The 27,688-nt window shown below is 44.8% G+C and overlaps 1 protein-coding gene across 2 annotated transcripts in view; it reads left to right on the top strand.

Annotated features, from left to right (window-relative positions):
- Nucleotides 1-27,688, top strand: part of AZIN1 (antizyme inhibitor 1) — a 493,870-nt gene that overhangs the window by 104,285 nt on the left and 361,897 nt on the right. For both annotated transcript variants that reach the window (XM_086966090.1, XM_086966091.1), the window contains exon 4: nucleotides 20,890-21,063. In XM_086966090.1, the coding sequence (XP_086822216.1) occupies nucleotides 20,890-21,063 (174 nt within the window). The remainder of the gene's footprint in view (nucleotides 1-20,889; nucleotides 21,064-27,688) is intronic.

The raw sequence follows: 27,688 nt of genomic DNA, 5'->3' as shown, positions 1-27,688 counted from the left end.
CAAGAACAGATGCATACTGGTAAGTAGCATTTTCCATCCATCACTTCTGATTTACAAAAAACAGTGCTTTTTGCTTTACTAACTGCTGAATGTGTACGGTTAATTTACATGTGTTTGCATTTTGTTGTCTTTAGGGAAACACAGCACCCTTTCCTGTCACACTTCATGCATCACATTCGCTTTATTTTTCTTTCTTTGACTACAAAGTGAGAAGAGATTGTAGACACAGGTCTTGGTTAGCAAGCAGCAAAAGACAAAGCCTGACATTTGACCTCTGTCTTTGAAGCCCAGCAAATGTGACTCGATAAATACATAATTTAAAGGCAATTTATTTTATCGCTTGGACTTAGTCACCCACCAACCCAAACCCACAGTTCAGGAAACACTGATCTATAATGTCTCTGCTGTGTGAGGCACATATGATGGTGCCATTGACAAAGACTGATGGGTCTCACACTGCTGTCCTAGAACTCTTCCATGTTTCTCAGATTCATGTATGACAGTTTGTGTGTATCTGTCTGTCTTGAACCAGCCTGAATAGCATGGCGTGTTACATGAAAAGATCTCTTGTTAAGAAGTGTGCACGATCTTCCTAAGGCTAGCTTGCTCTGTACTTCAGCCTGTCTTTTTCAGTCTTGAGACGGTCACTTGCTCTTGTGTGGTATGCTGGGGAACACTCAAAAGAAGAGAGAACAATCTCTCCAAGAAGGCAAAAAGCTAGAGCAGCTTCAACAAAAGAGGGGGGACCAAGGAGCTTTTTAAAGTCCAGTGTCCATGCTCCTTAATTATAAATGTATACCAAAAAAGGGAACACTGTTCCTAATGCAAGGTGCAAAAGTCACCCATGCATAAGGGTGCAAAAAAGTCACCCGTTTAAAAACAGGGGAAGAAAAGAGAAAGCAGGGATCCTAGGTAACAGTCCCCACTAGTGATAGGAAAACCATCTTGTTGTCCTCTGTTGCCCTCACACACCCCGAAAGGTGTCATGCTTCATCATTGGGCAGTTGCTCCTCGTAGGGCCGGCGCTGCAATTCCCTACGGGTCCCCCGAAGGGTCTCTTTATCGGAGATCTTTTTATAGGACTGCCGGTTGATGCATGTGGGTGTGTGGGGTGTGGGGAATGGGTTTTCCATGTTCAATTGAGGGTAATAGATTGACGTGCAAGTGTGATATAAAAATAGGGTCACCATGCAGCGAAGGTAAATTGGTGGACCCACAGTAGACTAAACTATCCAATTAAAATCTAGCCCCATTGGCATACTATGCCCGGGCATAGAACAACATAGGTCAACATGTTTCGCGCCTGTATTGCCATAAGGATCGTTGGCGCTTCTTCAGGACCAAAGTTATAGTGTGTAAAGTGCACGTGAAAAAAAACTAAACCTAGGATCCCTGTTCTTTCTCTTTTCTTCCCCTGTTTTTAAACGGGTGACTTTTTTGCACCCTTTTGCATGGGTGACTTTTGCACCTTGCATTAGGAACAGTGTTCCCTTTTTTGGTATACATTTATAATTAAAAAGCTAGAGCAGCCAACATAGGTTTACATTTTCCCATCAGTAAAATTATAAAACTCCTATTTTTAAAAAGGAGTTTAACATATAGTAATGTATGTGTATCATGGTGGAGCAACATGTCTCGGATCCGAAGATTTCTGTTATACTAAATGGGAAAAGCAAGAGGTTATACCTTGCTGGTAGAAAGTTATTTTGTACAGGTGTGATTGCCCTCCAGATTGCTAGCACCTCTGCCCTCTTAGACATATATGGAATTCGTCTTCGGAGCTCATTGAATGTTTCAGAAAGGTACTGCTAAAAGGCAGGAGGAACGATTTTGCCAAAGTGGTTGTTAAAGGCCTGCTGGTTTCTGTAAGAAATCTGGCTGTTGGTGTAGCAATCTTTGTCACAGTGAACCACAAAAGTAATTAATTAACCTGTTGACCTGTGCTTAGCCTATGTAGAGTATTTATCCAGTATTAGGGTATCTTTCATAGATTCACATGCCTGAATCATTCCCCGTCGTCGAGGCGGGAGTCCCACGGTATAAACATATACAAAAGCAGTGCCTAGAAAATTTCTTGTAGTAGGCTGGAAAAGCCTAAAGGCCTAACTAGGCCTCAAAACTTAGCAGCCTATCTACATCATTATGTAAAAAGACCTGAAATAGTAGCCTCAGCCAATCAGCTGTCCTCACCCTCTAGAACCTTCCCAGCTCAGGCAGTTCTCCTCAGATTTTCACTGTACTTCGTGTGTAAGGGAGTCTCCCGGAGTGCCTACTCAGTTTTTGATCTTTTTTCCTCAAAATGTCTGAAAAGAAGGCTCTTTTCAAAGCTTGTGGAACCTGCTACAAGAAGAGGGTCCATGTGGATGACCAGCACTCTGACTGTATTAATTGTCTACACCCTTCACATGTTGTGAAGGACTGTAGGATTTGCCGTACCTTCCCTCAGAAAACTATCAGGGATAGGGAGGCAAGGGTTCTTTTGTGGTTGAAGTCTTCTTCCACTGATGATGAGGACAATGCCTCTACCTCCAGCAAGAGAGCCAGATCCAAAGAAAGTTCTTCACCTGAGAGAAAGAAGAAACTTAAAACCTCTGAGAACTTCAGAACCCTCAAAGAGTGCATTGGCTTCTTCATGTATAACAACTGTGAGTACAACCCAGGCTAAGACTGTTTCTCTGGTGTCTGTACCTACTACTACCTTGGCTTCTGCCTCTTCATCTACTTCTACGGTTACCACTTCGGCTATTACCTCACCTTTGATGTCTGTTAAACCATCGCTGACTAAAAACAAGTTGCCATCGCCGTCGACGACGGCTCCGTCGACTAAATCTTCTGGTCCGTCGACGAAGCCGACATCGTCGACGAAGACACTTTCGACTTTGTCGTCGACGAAGGCATCGTCGACAAAGGACTCGTCGACGAAGACACTATCGACGGCCCCGACGACGAAGGACTCGTCGACGAAGACACTATCGACGGTCCCGACGACGAAAGGTTCGTCGACTAAGACACCATTGACGACCCCGTCAACGGCAAAATCTTTGTCATTGACAGTACCGTCGACGGAAATCCCTGTAACAGTGGCTTCCGCAGTGACATCTGCTCATCTGTTGCACAGTTCACCACCGACTAAGATACAGTATACTCATTTTCAAATGAAAACTTATCAAAGGCAAGATTATTCTCACATTTCTCCACTCTTAACATCGCACATTTTGGAGACATATGTGGAGGAAGATTCAGATGAAGGTGAAGAGGATGACGGTCCTTTTGGGATTGCCCGTCACCCTTCTCAATTAAATATTAAATATCAGGAGGATGATTAAGATGTCCATGGTCATTATACGCATGACGTTTATTCCACGCCATATCAATCACCTCATACTAGACCTTCTCGGTCTGAGGACACTAGTCATTTGCCATCTTCCTTAATTCAGGATTTGCAGGCTATGTTGGCGGATTATCGCCAGAGATTTCCACCAACCCCGGTTGCACCCGCTGGGTCGCCTATTCCAGTTGCCGTGCCAAGACCTCCGTCACCACGAGCTTCATTGTCGCCAAGACAAGACAAGATACTGGTCCAGCACCTCAGAATGACACAGATACTTCTTCTAAAGATGCCGAAGAAAGCAGGGAAGAAGGTGAGTTGCCGGATAAAACACCTATAGATCCTTGGGAGGATTATGTCATTCCTTATGCCTTCACCGCCTGCGCCCCGTCCTTCAGATTCTCCACCTCAAGATATTGGCGGCTTTCACAATATTATGCAGAGAGCTGCTAATAGATTTGAATTGGCCGTCACAGTTGAGCAGTCGGACTGCTTTTTACATGACTTTAGAGGGGGATATCGCAGAGTTACGAGGGCTATTCCCGTTATTGACTATGTTTGGAAGGAGGGCCTCAACATAATGAAAACGCCCGCTTCCATTCCTGCAGTCCTTCCAAGAATAGAGAAAAAGTATCGATCACCATCGGATACTCCATCTTGTTTAATAGGTCACCCTCGACCCGATTCTGTCATATCCCAGGCTGCGCAGCAGAAATCCAAGAATCCTTCTGCTCCCATTTCAACACCACCTGACAAGGAGGGCAGGAGACTTGATGCCATTGGAAAGAAGTTTTCGGCAAATGCAGCAGCCTCCATTAAAGCAGATAATTCATTGGCTATCCTGGCTCGTTATGATAGACAGATGTGGTCCGATCTGACGGAATATCTTGATTTGATCCCTGAGGATCATCAGCTGGAGGTACGCAGGATTGTGCAGGAGGGTGAAAGGGCGGCTTCAGAAATAATCGATTGCGCCCTGGACATTTCAAACACCAATTTCAGGCAATTGGCTGGAGCAGCTGTACTTCGGCGTCAAGATTGGCTCAGGGCTACCACCTTCAGGCCTGAGGTCCAAACAAAAATCTTAGACATGGCATTTGATGGAGATTCACTTTTTGGGAAGCACATCGATGATGCTTTGCTGGCTATAAAAACTGATACAGACACAGCTAAATCACTTGGTACCCTGCAATACAAGAGGGGATCCTTTAGAGGAGAAAGGTGGTTACTCCTCCAGAGGCAATTATTCCAACCAACAGAATCGCCAGTATCAATCGAACTACAACAAACCTTACTATCAATCCTCTTACAGGCAGCCTGCCTCTGGTTTTTTTCTCTCGGCAAGGAGGGAAACGACGCTCAAGTAATCAAGGGCGAGATTCCAACAAGCGCCAATGAGCTTTGCCGGATGTCAGCCACTCACCTTTCCCTTCCCGTGGGCGCCAAAATCTCCGCCTTTTACCACCAATGGCGGAAGATAACTTCAGATCAGTGGGTCCTGGATCTTGTCAGGAATGGACACACTCTGGAGTTTTTACAGAAGCCTCCAACAACGCCGCCCAGGGGTCCCCCTCGTCTTCACTTACTCTTCAAAGAAGCCTTAAAGATGGAACACAAGAATGCGATAGAACGAGTTCCTCCTTCTCAGAAAGGGAAAGGATTTTATTCGCGATTCTTCCTCGTAGAGAAAAATTCAGAAGAGTGGTGTCCAATACTGGATTTGCGCAAACTCAACAAATATCTAAAGAAACAGAGTTTTCGCATGGTAACGTTGAAGGACATTCTGAATTGTCTCAACGAAGGGGACTTTATGGCTTCTCTGGATCTGCAAGACGCCTACTTCCACATCCCTATTCACCCGAAACACCGCAAATACCTAAGGTTTCAAGTGGCTGGCGTCCATTTTCAGTTCAAAGTGCTCCCATTCGGCCTAAAATCAGCCCCCAAATGTCTGGCTCCGGTGGCAGCAATGTTGAGGTCCCAGGGAATGCAAGTTTTCCCATACCTCGACGACTGGCTGTTAAAAGGTTCAACCAGAAACTGGAAGCGGTCAGGAGTACGCTTTCTCTCTTCTCGAATCTAGGACTGACCCTCAATTCGAAAAAATCTCAGTTTCAACCTCGTCAAGAATTGACCTTTCTGGGAGCCATCTTGAACACATGCCAGTGCAAGGCGTACTTGACACAAGAGCGGCAAAACAAGCTGTTAAAACTAGCAAAACAAATATTTGCAAGAAGGTCACTTTCAGTTCGGATATTCGTTTCCCTTCTAGGGATGTGCTCATCTGCGATCAGCCTCATTCCTATGGCGAGACTCAGAATGAGACCGTTGCAAGAAGAGTTACTTCGTCAGTGGAAGCAAGTCGACGGATCATTCGACGACCGCATCAAAGTGACTGCCAAAATGAAACATGCTCTTCTTTGGTGGTCGAAGGCGCACAATTTGTCGCCGGGCCTCACCTTTCTCCAAGACATTCCAGAGTTCACCCTGACTACGGACGCATCCATGGAAGGTTGGGGAGGTCACCTTCAGATCCAGGGACGATGGTCTCGCCAGTACCGGCAGAAGCACATCAACAGCTTATAGCTGAGGGCCATTTTTCTCTCCCTACAAGCCTTCCTTCCAAGGATTGCGAATTCGTCCGTGCTGGTGCGTACGGACAATACCACCAGCATGTTCTACATAAACAAACAGGGAGGAATGAAATCTCTCACCCTGTCGCTGGAGTTTCAGGAGATGTGGGAATGGGTCCTACGCCACGGCATATCCCTCAGAGCGGAGCATGTACAAGGCGTTCGGAACTCTCTAGCAGACAGCCTCAGCAGAACGTTCACAGGCTGTCACGAATGGGAGCTCGAACAACATCAAGTAGAGATGATCTTTCGAGTTTGGGGGACACCGACACTGGATTTGTTCGCCACACAACAGAACAGCAAATGCCTGTTTTATGCCAGCAGGGTCAAGCGGAAACGCCCTTCTGATGAGATGGACCGGAATGTTTGCGTACGCCTATCCTCCGATTCCGCTCATTCCGAAGGTACTGCAAAAGATGAAGAGGGAACACTGCACTCTCATCCTCATTGCTCCCCGTTGGCCAAGGCAATTTTGGTTTCAGGAGCTCCTTCTGCTCTCAACAACCTCAGTTTCGTCTCAAACCGACAGTGTCGATGTTGACAAGAGAGGGAGGTCCGATCCATCATCCTGATTCTCAATCGCTGCACTTGCACGCTTGGCTCCTGACTTCCTAGAGTTCAAGGATCTAAACATCTCCTCGGACTGCAGGGCGATCTTGTCGCAAGCACGTGCGCAAAGTACCATCAAAACATATCGTTTTAAGTGGAAGCGATTTTGCTCATGGTGTGGAGACAATAATGTTCATCCACTTCAAGCTCCTCCTGAAGCCATCCTTCCATACCTACTGTCTTTGCTGGTCTAGCTTTTTCTTCCATTAAGGTGCATCTGGCAGCGATATCCAGATTCAGGAAGAGTTCCATCAAACCATCCTTATGTTCATCCTCCTTGATCAAGCAATTCCTTAAGGGACTATTCCAAGCTTTTCCACCAGTTCGTACTCCTCCTCCTCCTGAGTGGGATCTTAATATTGTTCTTTCTCAGCTTCTAAAAAGGCCTTTTGAACCGATTCATAAAGCGGAACTAAAGTTTCTTACTTGGAAAGTGGCTATCTTGCTGGCTCTTACTTCAGCTCGCAGAGTTAGTGAAATACAGGCCTTCACTATTACTCACCCTTTCTTGCAATTCTCTAAAGACTTTGTTACGCTTAGAACCAATCCAAAGTTCATTCCTAAAGTACCAACTCAATTCCACATCAATCAACCGGTCAAACTCTGAACCTTTTTTCCCGGATCCTAAAACTCCAGCGGAGAAAGTCTTACATTCTCTGGATGTGAAACGGTGCCTAAAGTTTTATCTTCAGAAAACAAAGGACATCCGCAAATCTAAACAACTTTTTGTTGCTTATGGCAGAGCCACCTTAGGTCAAGCTGTCACAAAAGCAACTATAGCCAAGTGGTTGTCTTCTACAATTACTTTTTGTCATGACCAGGCCAACAAACCTTTATCAAGAAAGGTCAAGGCGCATTCCACAAGAACAATGTCAGCGTCTACGGCCCTTTTCGCTGGAGTGACGCTGGAGAACATTTGCCGAGCTGCTACTTGGAAAAGTGTACACACTTTTACCGAACATTACTGTCTGCAGTCGGCTGTTCATGATGATACAGCAGTTGGTGATGAGGTACTGCAGCATCTTCTTCACTAAGGTTAGATAACTTATGGTCTTTTATTCTTCTTTGAAAGTTTAAGTATTTATAACGCTGTCCTATCAATGATGTTTGTTATGAAGGTTTTAATGCATATGTTATCTTAACAAGTTTGTGCTCTATTACCTTACTGGTTGTGTGGGGATATATATGATTTCTTTGTCTCCCACCTTCCTCTAACGACAGACATGATGTTACTGCTTGCTACTCTGATTCAGGCATGTGAATCTATGAAAGATATCCTAATACTGGATAAGAAAACGAGTTACTTACCTGTAACTACGGTTATCCAGTATTGGTATCTTTCATAGATTCACATGCACCCACCCTACTCCCCGGCAGGGCAGTTCGTTCTATGGCTACTCATTCTCACTTGTGCTGGGAAAATCTGAGGAGAACTGCCTGAGCTGGGAAGGTTCTAGAGGGTGAGGACTGCTGATTGGCTGAGGCTACTATTTCAGGTCTTTTTACATAATGATGTAGATAGGCTGCTAAGTTTTGAGGCCTAGTTAGGCCTTTAGGCTTTTCCAGCCTACTACAAGAGAATTTTCTAGGCACTGCTTTTGTATGTTTATATCGTGGGACTCCCACCTCGACGACGGGGAATCATTCAGGCATGTGAATCTATGAAAGCTACCAATACTGGATAACCGTAGTTACAGGTAAGTAACTTGTTTTCTTATGCAGCACACAAACAGTAATAATAAACTTAATACAAAAAAATCCCAAACAATTTAGAAAAATTGAATACATTTTAATAGATCAATTGATACCCGCACACCAAAATCTAATCAGTAGAACAATAGCTATTTAATTTGAAGTGAATGAAAATCACGCCTAAAAGCAGAAATTGCTACATGCGGTTACCTGGTTGCGCTAGATGGGGGAAAAAATCACAAGTTCAAGCCAACACAGACTGAGCAGGAGTATTGTAGAGGGACCAAGTTAGTTCAGCTCATAAGTTACCTTAAAGTCCAGAGCTTTGTGGCTGGCTGTCTGATAAACGAAGAGCAGGCCGGGCGTTGCATGCTGTAGAGTGTAGAACAAAGAGCTTTTGGGTGTCGTGGACCATCATTGCTGTAGCAGGGAGTGTGATCCTACTTTGCTGGTCGTTGCTGCTGGTCACTAATACGGAAAGCCAGTCTCACCGGAGCTACACGTCTGCGGTCATCGTGGGTGTTAGTCTTGCCTCAAATGGGAGCGGTCGCAAACACCCCGAACTTCAGCATTTTCACTTGTTTTAAAAATTATTTTTACTAACATTGCACGTAAGACCAAACCATATTAGACCATATCTGAAAAGGAATTCAGGGAATAGCATTGAGTATAACGAAGTTAAGCACATGAAGACACAAGGGGAATACCAAATTCTCATTGTTACTCCCCTGACTCTTCGTCTGCCCCCTGTATTTGAACCTAGTCCCCCAAACTTTCCTCCATATCTTAGCGCAACCCCATCTCCTGCATATAGTTTCTTTGACACCAATCAAGATCCCGCCTCTACTGCTCCCATTGCGGAGGTGCCTGTGACCCCCCACCAACTGGCAATTTTCTGTTTCGCCACCCCTGCTGCTAATGCTAGCCAGATCTCCGCGTACCTGATCACCTTTTTTTTTAATTTTTTTAGGAGTATAATCTGATGCCAGCCAAAGGTTCTTGATCTGGGAAGGTACCTCTTTGGGATATGGGACTCAATCAAGCAGTGGCCAGCAGGTCTAGTGAAGGAGGTCACCTTTGTAGTTGTGAAAAGTCCACTGTAGCTCACGTCCCTATAGCTCATGTCCCTGTAGCTCAGACAGGAGATCTGCTGCGTGACCCTTGGAGTGTCTCCGGTTAGCCTGCCATAAATGTAAGCATGCAAAGTCTTTCTTCTCAGATAGCCAGGAAGTCCTCCGCAGCAGGGCTGTCCATCTGTAATGTCTACAGGTCTAGGAATGTTCTGTATACGGATGTCCAATATTTATACCTGTTGCCAGCCTTTGTGTGGGGCTGGTAGTGTTCCTTACCCTACCCCCACACTTGGTTCTGTAAAGTTCTTCCTCCGTCAAGGCTCCAAACTGGGATGGCAGGGCTGGTTTGGTGATTGTGCCATGATACTCTTTTGGGAGCAGTAGTGTGCTATACAAGTAATCAATTCAATTCAACTTCCTGTGTGCATGCAGGAGGCAAAGCTCTTTGAAATGTAAGTGGGCTGAGTAAGGTCTTCCCCAGCCACCTTACCAGGATGGTCCATCCTGTCAAAATGAGTCCCCTTTGCTTCCCTGTATGGAAGCAATACACAAAGCCCAACAACAAAGCCATTCACATTCCTGTGACCCAGTACGCTTTCAGAAGGCACAAATGGTTAGGACAATTAAATACAAACTTTCTAAAAGTGGCATTTTCAAAATTGTAACTTAATATCCGACTTCACACTTAAAGGGGATTTAAGTTAAAATTAATTTGACTGTAAACAGCATATCTCTAATATGCTCCCAATCTAAAATTATCACTTATTAAATGTAATAGTTAACCCAGTGTTTCTTAGTGGGAGAGATCGGACTTACAACAGTGACAAGCGACTTTAAGATTTTTGAACTAATAGGACATGTAAAACTTAAACATAATGTCCTACTTCTTAAATACAGTGCACTCTAACCTATAAGTTTTTAGGGACTACAGTAGGGCCGGCTTATAGATGTATGTATTAAAAAGGAAGGTTTAGGTCTGGAAAAACTTTATTTTGGTAGTTTAAAACTGCACTACAGGATGCAGTGGCACGCCCATGCCAGGGTTTAAAAGGCTGCTTTAGTCTGTGGCACATTGAGTGCGGCAGGCCTACTAGTAGCATCTAATTTACAGGATCTCTGGTACATTTGATATTATTTGAACTGGGGCTTGTGAGTAAATTAAATGCTCCAATAAGGTGTAGGCCTATTTTGTCAGTGGTAAAGTCAGCAGAAACTGATTCAGCAAAACCTAAGGGGTGAAGGCAAAAGGTTTGTGGGAATACCGTGCCAAGAATGTCCGGGGCAATCGTTTTTGACCAGATTATCAGTAGCTATAATGGACTACTGCCATGGAATAGCTTTAGAATATTGACATTGCCTAACTTCTCTGAGAAGCGGTGTTCATTTAAAGATAAAGCTTCTGCCTTTTTGTGGCACGATACACATAGTTTCAAAAGTAAATAAGGGTTAAATGTAGTGGATGAAAAAGGAGTCTGAGATCCTGATGGCAGGTCTGAAGTAATCAAAAATTCTCTTGTAGGGGATTTCCGTATATAGTCATAAGCATTTGAATAGTCCAGCCCACATGCGGGGACCCCGGAGCACTTCATTAGATATATCTTCTTAAGTTTTCGTCTTTCGCCTTTCTTTGGGAAGGCTTGTAGAGATACTTAAGAGATAGACAATAATGCAGCCTAACTAACTAGGTTACACTGGCCATTGCTTCATCTTGAAGTGAAAAAAGGTAACAAGTGCTTTTAAAGTTTTGCAATTTATGGAGTTTAATACATCTAGAAAACTCCCCTTCACAAACCACTTTTTTCATGATAGAGAAGAAAAGGTTGGACAGAGAAGCCCCCCATAGGCTGCCATTATATGTCCTGAAAACGTATACCGTTCCTTTAAGAATCTCCAGAGACCACCAGTATCCCATGATACACTGTTAGTGGCAGTTACTTCAGTTATTTTTTCAGGCTCCTGTTAGCAGTACCCTGGAGCATTGAGCTGTATCTCATTTGGTGTTTTTCATCAAACATTCCTTCACAATGTATCTTTTTACAACTTCAATCAACGTCTTTGGTCTTTCCCTACCTATTGCTGTCTTTTTCTGACAGATTTTCCACAGTTTTTTAGTCAAAATGCCTTCCTTTTTTTGACAAGTGTCCTGACTGGGGAAGGAAAAAGGTCAAATCTGACTATCCCAGAGTGTGTATTCTCTGTTTGCCTGCCTCTCATGTTCCTGATGCATATCCCATCTCTAAAACCTTTTCCAGGCGCACCCTACGTGACAGAGAAGATTTGGCTCCAAGGGGTGGAGGAGCTAAGAAAACGGCAGGTAAAAACCACAGGTGGGACCTCTGGGTGAGGAGAGGGTCCGTCCTCTATCAAAACCCTGTCTGCAGCCTCTGGGGGGGGATACCCAGGCGAAGAAGAGCGGAAAAACGACACTGGTCCTGGTCGACGTCTAAGACTACGTTGAGGGCAGGTATGGCGCCGATATGTTAACCGTCCAGTCTGGCTGTAGAAGCGACGCCAACCCTCCACGTCTAGGAGAAGATCAGCGAGGTCTCGTTCATCACGGCCGAGATCGCCGTCTAAGACTGTCTCCTCGTCGACTCATCCGCACCGATCGACGTTGACTCACCATCCTCGAGCAGGCACAGACTATCGCCATCTGAATCACTGGCTGTCAACATCGAGACAACACCGATCTCAGACTCGATCAACAGTGAGTCTGTTGACGTTGAGAGGAAGTTCAAAGTTGAGACTGTCGAAGATCGCTGTCAACAAGTAGGTTTATTCCGAAGGGGAGATCTTTCACTGAATCTTTGGCTCCTTCCTCACTTCAGGTAGGTCGATTCCGAAGGGGAGATCTTTCACTGAATCTTTGGCTCCTTCCTCACTTCAGGTAGGTCGATTCCGAAGGGGAGATCTTTCAATGAATCTTTGGCTCCTTCCTCACTTCAGACAGCCGAAAAAGGAGGAGCTTGATTTATTCCTCGTATTCTGAGTACTCCGAATGTATTCACCAATGAGGACACCACCTCCCTCTGTTCCTCCTGGACTAGCGGAAGATCCTCCTTCGCCACCTACTCCGGGGCCTACTACTACTACTACTACTACTCCTCGGCCCACGACATCTGCTGTGCCTCTAGGTCAGAGGTCTAGGTCGCGTGCGAGGTATTCCCGCAGCCACCAATGTTCCTCCACACGCTCTCATCACCAACCTTGTTATGAGAGATCTCGCTCCCGGCACACAAGGGACACATCCTCCACAAGTAAGGGGCGATATTCACCTACACTTTCGGATTCTCCTCAGAGGGTGTCTCCTATTGACGACATTACCACCTTTCAAGAGGTTCTACTGCAAGGGGCGTCCAATCTAAATATTCCATTGTCCACCCCTGTGCCATCAACTTCAGTCATTTTCAATACTCTCCAGCAGAGACTAGCTTCTTGCCCCTTGCTCCTTCTAGTGCCAGGCTTATTGGTACCGGCGATGGAATTATTTTTAACACCTTCCATCAAATCTGCTCCTTCCAGGTTCCAGAAAAAATGCTGCCCTTCTGAGCAAGATCCCACTTTCCTCCGGGCGGACCCCACCCCAGACTCTGTCATTGTTGTGGCGGCTAAAAAGCAACATGCTGCGGCTCCAACTTCAACAGTACTGTCTGATAAGGAAAGCCGTAGAATAGATTGTGTCGAGGAAGATATGCAACACTGCAGCCTCTACTATGAAGGCCGCTAGTGCTGCAGCCCTGCTGGGCAGGTATGACCGTTCCCTTTGGGAGTCCCTTCAGCAGTTCGCCGACCTCCTGCCTAGGGACAAGAGGAAGGATTTTACTGAGATATTGAAAGAAGGACTTATGGTTTCTAACCCAGTAATAAGTGCAGCGGCGGACACATCACTCCTTTCAGCACATGGCTTTTGTCACGGAGTGGCTCTCCGAAGATATTCATGGCTTCGCCTTACCTCGCTTAAGCTTGAAGCTCAACAACGGATCATGAATCTCCCCATTTCTGGCACAACCCTCTTTGGCTTGCATGCAGATGAGAAGATGGCCTGCATAAAGGCAGAAATGGAGACCTTGAAAGCAGTAGGTCTTGAAAAACCTAAGTAACAGTGCAAAACGTTTGGCCCTTTCCAACGGCGTTACTCTTTCCCAGAGATACCAGGGCCGATGGACCAATCGGCAACAATCATATCTGGCGTCGTGCCAACCTTTCCAGAAACATCAACCTAGAGGACAGGGAGGCCAGCAACCTGCACAAGAGAATAAGGCACCTGCTGGTTCTAAGCCCTGAAGACTTTCTTCCCCCTCTTCCACCACCCACTCCGGTAGGGGGAAGCATTTTCCTGGCAGAGTGGCAAAAAATAACTCCGGACAATTTGGTGCTGAATATTGTTCGCAATGGATACTCGCTACGTTTCACCAGCCCTCCTCCATCGATCCCTCCAACTCCATCACGATACCACTGCCGTCAGTTACAATTGGAGGCCAACAACCGGACTTTATTCCAGGTTCTTTCTGGTCCAAAAAAAAAGACCATTCTCGATTTACGACACTCAAACAAGTGGGTTCGGCGAGAGAAATTAGAATGTTAGCGTTGCATCAGATCTACCCTCAAATCCATCAGGGGTATTGGCTATGTGTGATAGATTTGCATGACACATACTTTCACGTCCCGATAGCAAAGAAGCCTTGCAAGTTCCTGAGATTCACAGTAGGGCTCAATCACGATCAATATTGTGTCCTTCCATTTGGCCTGAAATCAGCTCCCAGGACATTCTCAAAATGCATGGCAGTAGTGGCTGCCCATCTGAGGAAGCACAAAGTGTTCGTCTACCCCTACCATGAGGACTGGCTGATCAAGGCGTCAACATCTCAGGGAGCTCAACTACACTTCAATTGGACCTCCAATTTTCTCCTTAGTTTGGGTCTCCACATCAACCCAACCAAGTCCGTCTCGACACCTGTCCACTGTTTTCAGTATCTAGGGGCAACCATTGATACTCTCATTGCAAATGTATATCCTTCAGAGGAGAGACTCTTATCGATCCTTCGGAAGGCTCAAGATCTCATAACCATGTTCTTTCCAACAGTGAGGAAGGTCTCCTTTCTCCTTGGCTCCATGGCATCCTATATCTTCCTCACTCCAAATGCACGGCCCTACATGAGGCTCTTGCAGGAATGTTTGAAGAATCAAAGGCACCAGAGAATAGGGGATTGGGAAGACAGGATCCATCTGTCACAGAATGCCCTTCAGTCCCTCCGATTCTTCCCGCAATCGCCTATGAGGGATCTCCTTCCACAAGGAGAAACCGAAACAAACCATAGTAACCGATGCTTCTCTCCTCGGCTAGGGTGCACACACAGACCACCTTCAGTTACAGGGCAAGTGGTCCCTGAAGGAATCAATATAACGCATCAATCTACTGGCTCTACGAGCAGCTTATTTGGCTCTGAAAGCCTTTCAACCATCATTCCACTCCGGTTCCCTGCTTGTCCAGACGGACAATACAACAACTATTTTCTACCTCAACAAGCAAGGAGGCTCGAGATCACAACCGTTCTCATGAAGCCCAGACGATCTGGAAATGGATCTTAGCCAGAAATCTGACCATTGCAGCAACTCGCCTCCCAGGTTTTCAGAATGCTCAGGCCGACTCTCTAAGCAGACTCCTTCAGGAAAAGCACGAATGGGTCTTAAACGACAATGTGGCGCGAGATATCTTCAGAAGATGGGGTACTCCAGAGGTCGATTTGTTCGCCACCGCAGAAAACAACAAATGCAGAAACTTAGCCTCTGGGTTCTACCAACCGGGAACTCTGGGGAATGCCCTGTGGATAGACTGGTTCTCGGACCTTCTCCACCGGTTTCTCCTCCCACATCTCCGGTTTCCATGTCAGCCAGACCTTCTCACGAAGTTCGGCTGACAGATGGAGCACCCCAACCTCTCGTCATTGAATTTGGCGGCATGGCTCCTGAGTTAATGCAGTATGGACATTTGAATTTACCTCGAGTGCATGAAGATACTTAAAGAAGCTAAAAGTCCATCCAAAGCACTTTTTATGTGTATAAATAGAAGAGATATTGCATTTGTTGCGCTTGCGAAGAAGGCAGATCCTACTTCCTGCCAGGAAGATGTTATCCTCCCATACTTGCTACATTTGGCACAATCAGTCCTTCCATTAAAGTGCACCTAGCATTTCTGACTGCTTATAGGAAATGCTCTTCACAATCTTCTGTTGCAGGGATTCCGTGCTCAGACAGAACTGTGCATAGAGGCTTGGAACCTCAGTGAATTAGGATGTCCCAAAACTCACCTTAGTACCCAAAAATCCCCTACCAGACTAGCAATCAGTGTCTCATTGGTCATCATAAACTCCCAATGCTTAGACAAACCAGAACATGAACTTAGTATACCTCCGGTAACGTGGAACACATGAACACTCTTTCGTTATACAATCATTTCAATCCAGAACAAGGAGTGAAAGAGGACACGTGCATATTTGAAATGTTTATTCACTAATGCAGTGTTCTCAAACGCAGTATCTTAACTAATACAAGCAAACATATTATAAGAAACAAAGTAATCAGCATAGTCACTAGTCCATAGAACACAAACGGTGCAAGCATAGTATTATGCTAAAATGAATAGGGTTTAACAAAACCTAATTCTCACCCTCCCTAGCTAGTATATTATATCTAAGAAGGTCTCTTTTGGGTTTTAGCAGAGCGGCCCCATACCTCAAGATCCTAGTGGTAAGGGATCACATCATCAGCAACCAGCTCTCTGCATGCGAAGCACCATCAAGTGTGTTTGTATGCTCTTGTGCAAAGCAATATAAAACGCGCCTAAAGCCAGAACTTGACTGCAGCTGCATGTATGTTATGTCTAGGGAAGTGCGAAGATCAGTGCTCATAACTACTGTGTTGAGATATCCTTGAAGTTTTCAGCACTCGCTGTACAGACACAGCTCGCCAAGCAAGGCTGATATCAGTGTAACAACATATTATTCTCGTATGAACCGAAAACTTTTTACTAGGCTCAAAGCTAAAGCAGCAGATATGTGTTGTGTGCAAAAGGCAGCAGAAAGGTAAAATGGCGTTTAAGCTCCTAAAAGGCTCATGCTAACTTAACACAGTAATCAGGCTACATCTATCCATATATCACTTCATTTTTCAAAATCTGTCATTATAAATTTTTTAGGTTTGAGGTAAGATTTTCCTCCCTTCAGACGTTCTTCTCCTCCTTGAGCTTAATGTGGTTCTTTCTCAACTGATGCGGGAGCCTTTTGAACCCATTCATAGGGTTTCTCTCCAGCATCTGTCTTGGAAGACCACTTTCCTTGTAGCTATTACTTCTGCCCGCAGGGTTCGTGAACTCCAAGCACTATGTTGTCAAGAACCATACACAGTTTTCCATTCCTCTATGGTGGTTATGAGGACACATCCGAAATTCCACCCTAAAGTTATTTTTGATTTCCACATAAATAAAACTTTTTCACTACTTTTTTTCAGTATTCTTAGTCTCCTGCTGAGAGGTCGCTTCATTCCCTAGATGTCAGGAGGGTTTTGAAGTTTTATTTGGCCAAAACTAAGGATATTAGACGTTCAGATCAGTTATTTGTAATCTATGGCTCGATTTGTACAGGTCTACCTACCTCCAAACAATCCATATCCTGATGGATTGTTTCATGTATTCAACTTTGTTACCAAAAAGCCAACAAGACTCTTGTTAGTCAGCCTAGGGCTCACTCTACCAGAGGGAAAGTGGCTACTGCTGCATAATTTCGTAATATACCCATTTCAGAGATCTGGAAGGCTGCCACCTGGAAATCAGTACATACATTCACAAAATACTACTGTCTGGACACTTGACGCCAAGGCAGATGCTTGGGTTGGACAGGCTTCCCTTTGGAATCTGTTTGCCTTAACTGAAATGTCAATTCTCTGGTTTCTTCCACAGCGTGGGTTTTATAGGATGTGCTTGCTAGTCTATTCAAATGCTTATGACTATACATGGAAATCCTCTACAAGAGAAGGAATAGTTTCATGCCTGTAACTCCAGTTCTCTTGTAGCCTTATTTCCATGATGAGTCATAAGCAACTCTCCCTCCTCCCTGGTGGAAGAAGCAGACTTATCCAGGATCTAGCATATGCATTCACTTCTCTACGCCTTCAAAAAGGACTGAAGTAACTGCCACTAGCTGTGCATCATGAGATACGGGTGGTCTCAGGAGACTCTTAAAGGCATGGTATCCATTTTCAGACATTTAAAGGCAGCCTAATGGGGGGGGGGGGGCTTCTCTGTCCAGCCTTTTCTACTCTATCATGAAAACTCAGTAAATTGCAACATTTTAAAAGCAGTGGCTTCCTTTTTTCACTTAAAGATGAAGCAATAGCCAGGGTAGCCTAGTTAGTTAAGCTGCATTATTGTCTTTCTGTCTCTTAAGTCTCTATACATCCTTCCTAAAGCAAGGCGAAAGGACAACTTAAGACAATGTATCTAAGCGCACGTGAGCGGGACTATTCAAATGTTTGTGACTTATCACGGAATTACCCTTACAAGAGAACTGGAGTTACAGGTGAGAAACTATTCCTTATTTATGTCCATACATAAGCAGATGGGGCAGGTGGTTCCACTACCTGCATTGATTGCAAACTAACGGCCATACTACTGTTAGAGAAGGCTATAGTATCTGGCTCTCTTACACAAAGACACAGGAATTTAATCCAGGTACTTCTTAGTCCGTAAAATGAGGAGGCCAATAATGAGCTCTCCTTAGCCAACAACTTGGCCAAGCAAGAAAAATGTTGTATGCAAATATTATTTAAAATCAAACGAAGAATTGATGTGGGCGGTGGGTTCCAAGATGTATACTCAACAAAAAAAGTAAGTTCTGAGATTTGTAGTGGCAAAATCTGTCTTCTCAAGTCCTCCAAGTATACGGCTGGTGCAGCAAACCCACAAAAGTTTAAAATCTTTGTATAGACCTGGATTGACGACTGGCTTAGCACTGGATACAAACAAAAAATGTGTTTCCTCCATTCCGAGGAGAGATTTATCTTTATTTTAATTACTTATATCAAAACAAATACAATATTGAAGATACAAAATTATGACACAAAATAAGTGAAATGCACACAATCTAGGCACAGGTATGGTATTGCTTGCTGACGACACTCCATACATACATTATATAACACAAAATATGTATTTAGCATCTCAAGGAGTAAGGTGCACATTACATCCTAATGAGAGTACAGATTTTAGCAAAATCTCCACATTTGAGTGTCCTCAATAGGCCCCGATATGCTACAAATTCTAGTGTATTGGATGGTATTCGAGAATCTATCTCCGACTTTTTGCCGTGACCTCCGTATTCCTCTGGTTCTAATCCGTGGACCCAGGCCAAATGGTTGTGTCCGAAAGTTCACTCTCCATGGGTATTGGACAGCAAGAAACTTTTTGGTGTATTAGATCTAGGTCGCGACATTGGTGCCAGAAGTTCAGCGTAGAGTTAAAGGTGTTCGTATATTGGAGAGTCCATCCATTGTTTGAACTTAGGGTATCTTCTCCTGCCCCTCCAGCAGGTAACCAGTTTCTTAGCCAGCAGCAACTCGAAGGCTGAATAGAGTCTAAGTAAAAGGCATCCTTCATACCCATACCAGCACCTCAACCCACGGATCTTGATGTACATCCTGTTCTATCATAGTGGATAACGCCACAAGGGCCTCTGCCAGTAAGATTGTATGTTACAGGAGGACCATGCTAAGTGTAGGAAGTCCACACCCATCTCTACACATCTGACACATTTCAACTCCTTCCACAAGCCAAATCCTTGTAAGGTTTTGGGGGTGTAGTATGACCACTGTAAAACTTTATTATTAGCCTTAAAATGAATTCAGTTCCTTAATGCCATCTCTTAACCAACAACTGGGCCAAACAAGAGCTTTTTATGCAGACTCTCTATCAAGTATTCTTTTAAATTAAACATGAAGATTTGATGTGGGCGGTGGTTTCCAAGACGTACAGTCAGCCCCCTAATACATCATCGCAGTTTCTGCACAGCAAAACCTCCATAGTACCTCCAAACTTATTTCTTCCTCTAAGCAGGACCTCGCTTTCTGTTCCGGACTAGGCGTTTCCTCTAGCGCTGCATGGTGGTCAGTCGTTTGGTAGAGGTTGCAGAGATTTTTTTAGGTTAGAATTGTTATAACCACAAACAAGAGAGGGAGTGAAGAGGTTCTGTAAGCTGTGGACTCGGCCGCCTCTATAAATTGCTAAAAAAACATAAAAAATCCACACTACATTCATAGAAAATGCTGTTCTTCCAGAATAGGTTCTTAAGTGAGTGTTAGAATATAATGAGTTTTCCTAAAAGTGTAGAGAAAAACAAAATGTTTTGTCCTAAAGAAAAGCTGAGGGGAAGGCTTTGAAACAACTAGACCAGAGAGGAAACATCCCATTATAGCATACATTCCTCCTGTCCCCCTTTTTATTAATACCTGGTACAGGGAGTATTAAAGTTTAGTTTCCACGCAGCCAGGTATTTAACTCACTACATTGCCTCTGACCCTTCCACTCTCACACCAACACATAGAAGCTCCTCACAAACAAGTGTTCCCACGTCTCCGTTGGTCGTAGCACACCCGTCCAGCAGCGGGCGAGAAGAAACCGATGATGAAGCATGCCACCAAAGGACCTTTTGGTGGGTGAGGGTTACTTTAACCCGTTGCATGCTCATGACGGAGCCGCTCCGTCATGAGCCGCGGTTGCGCTGTGCTCATGACGGAGCGGTTCCGTCATGGGCGCCTGCGCGGCGCTGATTTCGCGCCTGCGCGGCGCGTTCTATTGAGCGGGCGGGGGCCATGACGGAACCGCTCCGTCATGAGCACAGCGCAACCACGGCTCATGACGGAGCGGCTCCGTCACGAGCATGCGAGCGCCGCTCGGCCCTCCCCTCCCAGCGCTGCGGCCGGATTGCCGCCGCAGCGAAGGGGTTAACAAAACATTTTGTTTTCCTATACAGTTTTAGGAAACCTCACTGTCTTCTAACACTCAATTTAAAACCTACTCTGGAAGGACAGCATTTTCCATGAATGAAGTGTGGACTTTCTTCGTTTTTTAAAGAATTGTTATAATACAGATCAGGAAGTGGTTTCATTAAGATGTATGGTAAACACTTCAAGTTTAAGATTGTAGAGTTAGTTGCTACTATTACAGCAGACTGCTGGTGAGCTATATGCTTCGTCACTTACAAAATTCACCTACTTCGCCCTGGGCAAAGTTGTGCTAGTCATTGCTCTTTCTTTACTTCAAAAGCATTGTCTGATTTGCACAATAGTCTGTGACCGTTATCTTTCTCAGCTTGTATGTTTGTTTCTCAGATTTAAGCTGCACAGAACCAAATCTTTCTGTTTTTCTGATCTTTGTTACTTGGTGGACTTTCCTCTGACATATTTCTGGCTAGATGGATTGACAGTTTAACTTTCTGTCTGACTTCGGGCATTCATTTGTTTTGAAGGATGTAATTGTAACGTTTCCTTCTTCTGTTTTCTTCAGACTGACAAACACACTTTTTTTGTGAGTGACCTTGGAAAGATTGTGAAGAAACACAACCAGTGGCAAAATGTTGCGGCACATATAAAGCCGTTCTATACGGTAAAATGCAATTCAGCTCCAATTGTACTTGAAATCATGGCTGCTCTTGGGACTGGATTTTCGTGCATTAGTAAAGTGAGTAATCTTGTTTTATAAAATATCGTTTACTATAAATTTGCTTATTGGTCCTAACATGCAGTGATAAATAAACTGCAGTTTTTTCTTGTCTATATTTTTTTTAAAGACCAATAGATATTGTGTACATCCAAGATCTAAAGTACAGTGTGCTTGTGTGTGTATAGTTGTATATCTGCTTTGTAATATAGTAAGAATTATATATTTTTCCCGGAGAGTACTTAAAATAAAACAAGACCAAGCATATATGTGGAGTGCTGTTTATTGGGGGATGATAAGAATTAATGAATAGATTTAGTATTTAAAAGTGAAATAACCTAACATAGTAATTACTTGTAAGTTTTCAGATACTTTTGTGATGGATCCCATCAGAGAGAGGTCCACAAAGTATAGTTTCGCAAGCGCTAACACCAGGATTAAAAACTTTGGGGGAGGGGGGGGCTCAGGGGGAGGCCTAAAAGTGTACTCCTGGTGAGAAACCAGTATGGTAATGTTGAAAATGGTGACAAATCCTTGGATGGTTAACACAATGATGTTCTAAGTGTTGTAACTGTGACAAATGATGGCCGGAATGCTGAATGATTCAAACATTCTCCCCCAGTCAAGGTATCTGGGTTAAATCCATTGTTCTTTTGTCCACTACGCCACCCCAGTTTGGGCCCAGCCCTATGCAAATCAGTTATGACCCTGTGCCTCATGGGAACAGTCCAGACCGAACTGCCAAGCAAGGTTCTCCCTTGGCCGTAAACAAGCATCCTGGGACCAGTTCCGGGGTATGTCACCCTTCAGCCTAGCTAGCTTGAATCCAGTGGCACAGTGAGCAAGAGACCCATGTCTGGGCATACCCATCCCACTTTGGGCGAAAAGTCTAACTACAACAAATGATGGATGGAATGCTGAATGATTCAAATCCATTGTTCGTGTTGGACCAGCATGACTGAATTATCACAATATGCATTGGTGAATTAGTGTATGGAACTGGAGTAATCCTATTCTAGCTTTATTGTAAGAAGTTGGCTGAAGTATTTGGCAATTGATTATTTTTTTCTGCACCCAAAAGAATTTGGTTAGAAGTTAGTGGATGAACTATTTGGCAACATAGTTCAAGGAGTGACCCTGTAATGCTTTATGGGCAAGGAAAACTTTATTTAAATGTGGTCTGCTTACCGTGAGCCAGTGAAGGCAATTCACTGATTGGCAATATGTGGTGGCTTTCAAGGCCAAGCAGACAGCCATAGTTTGAGGTTCCTTGGAGTTTAGAAAGTGATTTGGGAACCTCATGTAAATGCTATTGCAATAATCCATGTGGGATATGCCGACCATTTGGGCAGTTTTGCCGGAAAGGTAAATTTCTCATTTTACAATGTCTCTGAGCTTGGTGGAGCATAAAAGCCACGCATTTTAAATATTGCCTTACCTATTTTTTCTTTTTTTAAATCTTATTGCATTTTTAAGCATATACATTCAATAGTTGCAGAAAGCATTATGTAGGAAAGTGAGCGTCCGTCTCGGGGTATCCTTATTACATGCTAAGTCGACTTGCGTGTCATGCTAGGTGAGGGATTCCTAGGTATACAAATGTAAAGTCTGTCTGTGATGGGGAGGTTTCCATCTGTTTGCTGGGAGTAGAGTGCGAGTAGGTGCACCTACAGCGTGTTTTATGTATTTATTTTATTGATTTTGAAAGTTTTATATAGCGCGAACAAGATCTTTGCAGATATCAGAGCGCTTTACAAAGCCGGGAATACCAACAAGAGAGTGAATTTAAACATAATAAGTGGGAAGGGTAGGTACGTGAGGGAGCAAATTAGTACAGCAAATCAATAATATAAATATAACAGTTAAAAGTGTGCATAAATAGTCAGTAGCATCAATAATACAGGTGAAATACATAGTCATAGAGATCGAACATAATAATACAGGTCGGTGTAGAGTCTTTCTAGATCTATGCTCATAGGTCAGGTGTATTTGGCCATAAAAATAGCTTTGACTTCTTTCTTAAAAAGTGTAGTGGAGGAGATGAGCCTAGTTTCAGGAGGGAGTGAGTTCCAGATCCTGGGTGCCATTCCTGAGAAAGAGCGTTTATAAGTTTTTTCCTTCCGGAATCTTCGAGGTTTTAGCAGAAGATTGTTTGTGCCTCTGGTGTTTCTAGAGCCGCCAGAGTTTGACAGCTTCTGAGTGAGGTATCCGGGAGAGCTCAGGTGTAGGGCCTTGTGTGTCATGCAGGCGATTTTCAGATGTATTCTGGCTTCAAAAGGCAACCAGTCTAGTGATTTCAGGTCAGGGGAGATATGAGAGTGCCTTTTTGATCCAGTGATGAGTCTCGCTGCAGCGTTTAGAGAGGCTCTTAGGGGTGCAGTAGTGGTTAACGGGAGACCGCAGAGGGTGGTGCTGCCGTATTCAATTTGCGGGATGACTAGTGCTTGTACTGCAGTTTGGAAGTCTTTGGCTGGTAGTAAGGGTTTAAGTTTCCTTAGGGTATTGATTTGGAAGTTCGCTCCCTTAGTAACCTTGCTGATATGATGCTGCATGTTGAGATTGGAGTCGAGAGTTATGCTTTGGGAATTCGCTGAATCCACTATGGTGGGTTGGACATTGAGTGCAGTTAGCTGTTTAAGCCAGGTTTGAGTGGTAGAGATCTTCGCTGGAGGTGAGATCAGCAGGAATTCTGTTTTCAGAGCATTGAGTTTGAGATGATTATCAGCAAGCCAGGATTGGGTGCTTCTGATCGTAGAGTTCAGGAGTAAGATGTCATTGGGGGATTGTAATTTGAGATATAGTTGAGTGTCATCTGCGTACATGTGAAAAAGTACATTGGATGCTTGCAGCAAGGTGGTGAGAGGTTCCATAACTAAGTTGAACAATGTTGGTGAAAGGGAGGATCCTTGGGGGACACCTAACGAAACAGGTATTGGAGAGGATAGCAGGTTGTTACTCTTGAATTTCTGTGACCTGTTGTGTAGAAAGGAGGTGAACCACTTGAGAACAGTACCGGAAAGACCCATTCTTGTGTTCAACAGATCGACACTGTTAAACATGAGAAATTACTCGAACGCTGAAGAGAGATCAAGAAGGATGAGGAGGCAGGTATCCCCTTGATCTAGGATTTGAAGGGCGTCGTCGATTATGTGAGTCATAGCAGTTTCGGTGCTGTGACCTGCTCGGAAGCCTGATTGATCTGTTTGATCTCCTCAACCTTCATCAATGTGTTTAGTCAGTTGTAGTTGAGCGCATTTTTCCAATAATTTGGCGAGAGTGGGAATATTGGTAATGGGACGGTAGTTGGTAGGTGTTGGCGAGGCTGGGGGGCTACCATGGGGCATCCGCGCCCAGCAGGGCAGATTGAAGCTCAATTCAAATGTTATACTAGATAGCTGAGATGTGATATTTACCTAGGCCCCTGACCACCTCGCTGAGCCCAGGTCTTCATAGAGTATCTCCTGCAGGAAATGAGAAAATGTGGACTTCCATCTGTAGGTTATTAGGCATTTAGCAAGCAGAAGACCTATGTCAATAAAATGAGGTGTCCTGTTTTTATTGGTTTGATGGAACATATCCTGGAGACATACCTCCCATGTGCGCACAGAGGTGCGTCCTGTGCAGTTCACTAAACAAGTGGTGACGCCCTGCCCATACTTATGTAGAGATTGGCACGTCCAGGGCTTGTGTAAGAAGTTTGCCTCAGGGAAGTGGCAGCAGGGGCTAAGCTGCATCTGTGCCGTGAAAATAGTGGTTTATCTTGTGGGGAGTGAGGTAGGCCCTGTGTTCTAAAGTATTGTATGAGCCTAAATAGTGTGTTGTGGGACACCTGGGTGCGGTATGCCAATGTGGAGGGCCATTCATTGTCTATGCAGAGGCAGCCTAGTTAAGCATTCCAGTGGAGACGCAAGGGTGTGAGTGCTGCTGTTGCGTGTGCGAGTAAGGAGCTGGCAAGCCAGGGTGTAAAGTGGCGGCCTGTATTCATGACGTGTAAGTTTTGAATGGTGAGGTAAATTTCATTTTTTTGTTATAGGTTCCCCTCCAGTGTTTACCCAACGTCCTGATTAGAGAATTCTAGAATGGAAATTAGCAACAAGGAAGCCCATCGTCTGCTATTAGGTCATCTCGGGGAAGGGGAGTGTATGAATACCCACCTGATGCCAGAGGGCCACTTCTGATAAGGAAGTGACTAGCACACTATGTGGTTTATCCAGAATAGGCAGCGCCGAAACATAGGGCAGCAGTGTCTCAGTGAGGAGAAGGTATCATCGAGAAAAGAATGTAGCACGTGAAAGGGTGGGATTGGGCAGCGGGGCTGTCCCATAAGGGTGGCATAGGTGTAGGACATGGAGCAAATCCCATTAGGGAGAGGCAGTCCCAGGGTACTTCAGCTGGAGGCCTGCCAGCCACCGGAACATCCATTGCAGCTGAGAGACCAGGTAGTAGTGCTCAAAGTTCGGCACGCCAAGACCTCTCTGATCCGTGGGTTAATACATTTTGATGAGAGCTAACCTGTGGCGTGCACTTTGCCAAATGGATTCGCCCATTAGGCGGTCAAGCATGCAGAAGAAGGGTTTAGTAATGTAAAGGGGAAGGTTGAAGATGAAGTATGATTAATGCTTGGAGAGAGTGGGCCAGAGTGGACACCTCATCTGCCTCTTGCAATATATCAATACACAGACAAAGTAGTCTGCTAGGTGAGTACAGTTCAGTTTTGCTAGTACCTACTCTGAGAACTTCTATGCTTACCTATGGATAGTGTGATGGAACAATGCATGCCTCCACATTGCATGCTATAACCATGTGGTCTTCACCACGACCGTACCTTTAACACGCATGCCTTTACCATGAATTACTTTACCACACAATTTCATGGTAAAGGCATGATTGGCAAAGGGACGTGTGGTGAAGATCACAATCCTCCCCCTCTGCCCTGAGCCCTAAAATCTGGCCCTCCTGCAGTCTATTCTACCTGCCCCAGCCCTATAAACTACCCACTCAATCCTAATCCTTAATATCCAACCCCCACGCCCCCAAAAACTACTGACCCCAGCCCCCTCCCTGAGCCCTAAACCAATCCCCACCCAGTGTTCTGACTGTTTCCCCTACCTATGCTGTCTACCTACTTAAAATCTTGGCAATTTCAAAAATTGGATGAGGTTGGGCTCACTTATGTGATGTGACATGCTTTGTCATAGGCCACCCCATCCCGCCCTGGTAAGATGGTACTACTAGCGACCAGCACCTAGCTCGTACCTTGTCTGACCATTCCCCGGTCTAGATCACTCTTGACCCCCCAAAAGCAATGCATGCTCACCGGGCCTGGCGGCTCCTACCTGCAACATTATTAGATGCTGCGTTTAGGACAAAGCTGGGGCAAGAGATACAATCATTTTTCCAGTGAAACGTAGGATCAGTGGTACGCCTCGCCACGGTATGGGAGGTGTTCAAAGTAACCATCCGGGGTATATGTATGGCAAAGGGGGGCCTAGAGTGCTACGGGACATACGCAACACCCTCACCTGCTCGGAGGCGGACCTTAAAAGTTTAGGACAATTGCTTGCTTACTCCCCCACGGCGCAAATGCAAATTGCACTTTGGGATGCACTAACCGAGTACAGGAAAACAGCAGACGGGGAATACCTGTTCCGCTGGCGATGTCATAGAGCATGTAGATATTAAGAGAGATCAAGGGTGGGCTCTTGCGGAACAAAGTCATCGCACAAAATTTGCCAACTACGTGACGGAGATGAGACAGGAGTGATAATTTGCATAACGACGACCTGTATACTCCAAGCTTTCACAGCCTTTTACTCTGCACTGTGTTCTTCTCTGTGACTACCAGCGATCTACCTGGAAACCTATCTGGAGGATGTGGCCTTGGGATGTTAGGAGATGCTCAACGTGAGTTCCTAGCTGCAGAGATCATGGAGGACTTGATTAGGGCAGCAATTCTGTAGCTTCAATATGGCAAAGTACCCATCTTTGATTGCCTACCTGCTGATTTTACAAGACGTACCTCGATTTTTTTTATTTTTTTTTGTTTTTTGTTTTGGTCCCAATTCTTAAGAGGGTGTGCGATGAGGCCAGGGAGGATGAAATCTTTCCTCAAAGTATGAGAGAAGTGACTATAGACTCTTTACTTAAACCTGGAAAACCAGGGGATAAATGTGACTCCTACCGGCCATTATCCCTTAAAATTGTGACATTAAGATCTTAGTCCAGGTGCTTGCAAACAGTCTAAATCTCCTTATGGGGTTGCTAGTCCTTCATAATCAGACTGGGTTCATCCCGGGCCAATCGACTTCACATAACCTGCGCACCCTGTCCTCGTTGTTACTGGATATAGACCCAGACATAAAGGCATCAGCGATCTTCCTCGATGCCATCAAGCCGTTTGACTCAATGGATTGAGGCTATCTCATGGGGGTACTGAGGGGGATTGAAGTAGCCTTCTGGCTTTCTTTCTTGGATCAAGCAATTATACCAGCACCCACAGGCCAGGGTGACGGTCAACGGCGAGTACTCTGCTCCATTTCCACTGTCTCGCGGGACGAGACTGGGGTGCCCGCTATCTCCTCTATTTTTGCGCTGGCCGTCGAGCCACTAGCGGCGAAGATTCGTCAAAAATATCGCGAGCATGCGG

The sequence above is a fragment of the Lissotriton vulgaris genome, chromosome 4_1, assembly GCF_964263255.1.
Source record: "Lissotriton vulgaris chromosome 4_1, aLisVul1.2, whole genome shotgun sequence".
Lineage (NCBI taxonomy): Eukaryota > Metazoa > Chordata > Amphibia > Caudata > Salamandridae > Lissotriton > Lissotriton vulgaris.
This window is presented reverse-complemented; position numbering and strand designations above follow the sequence as displayed.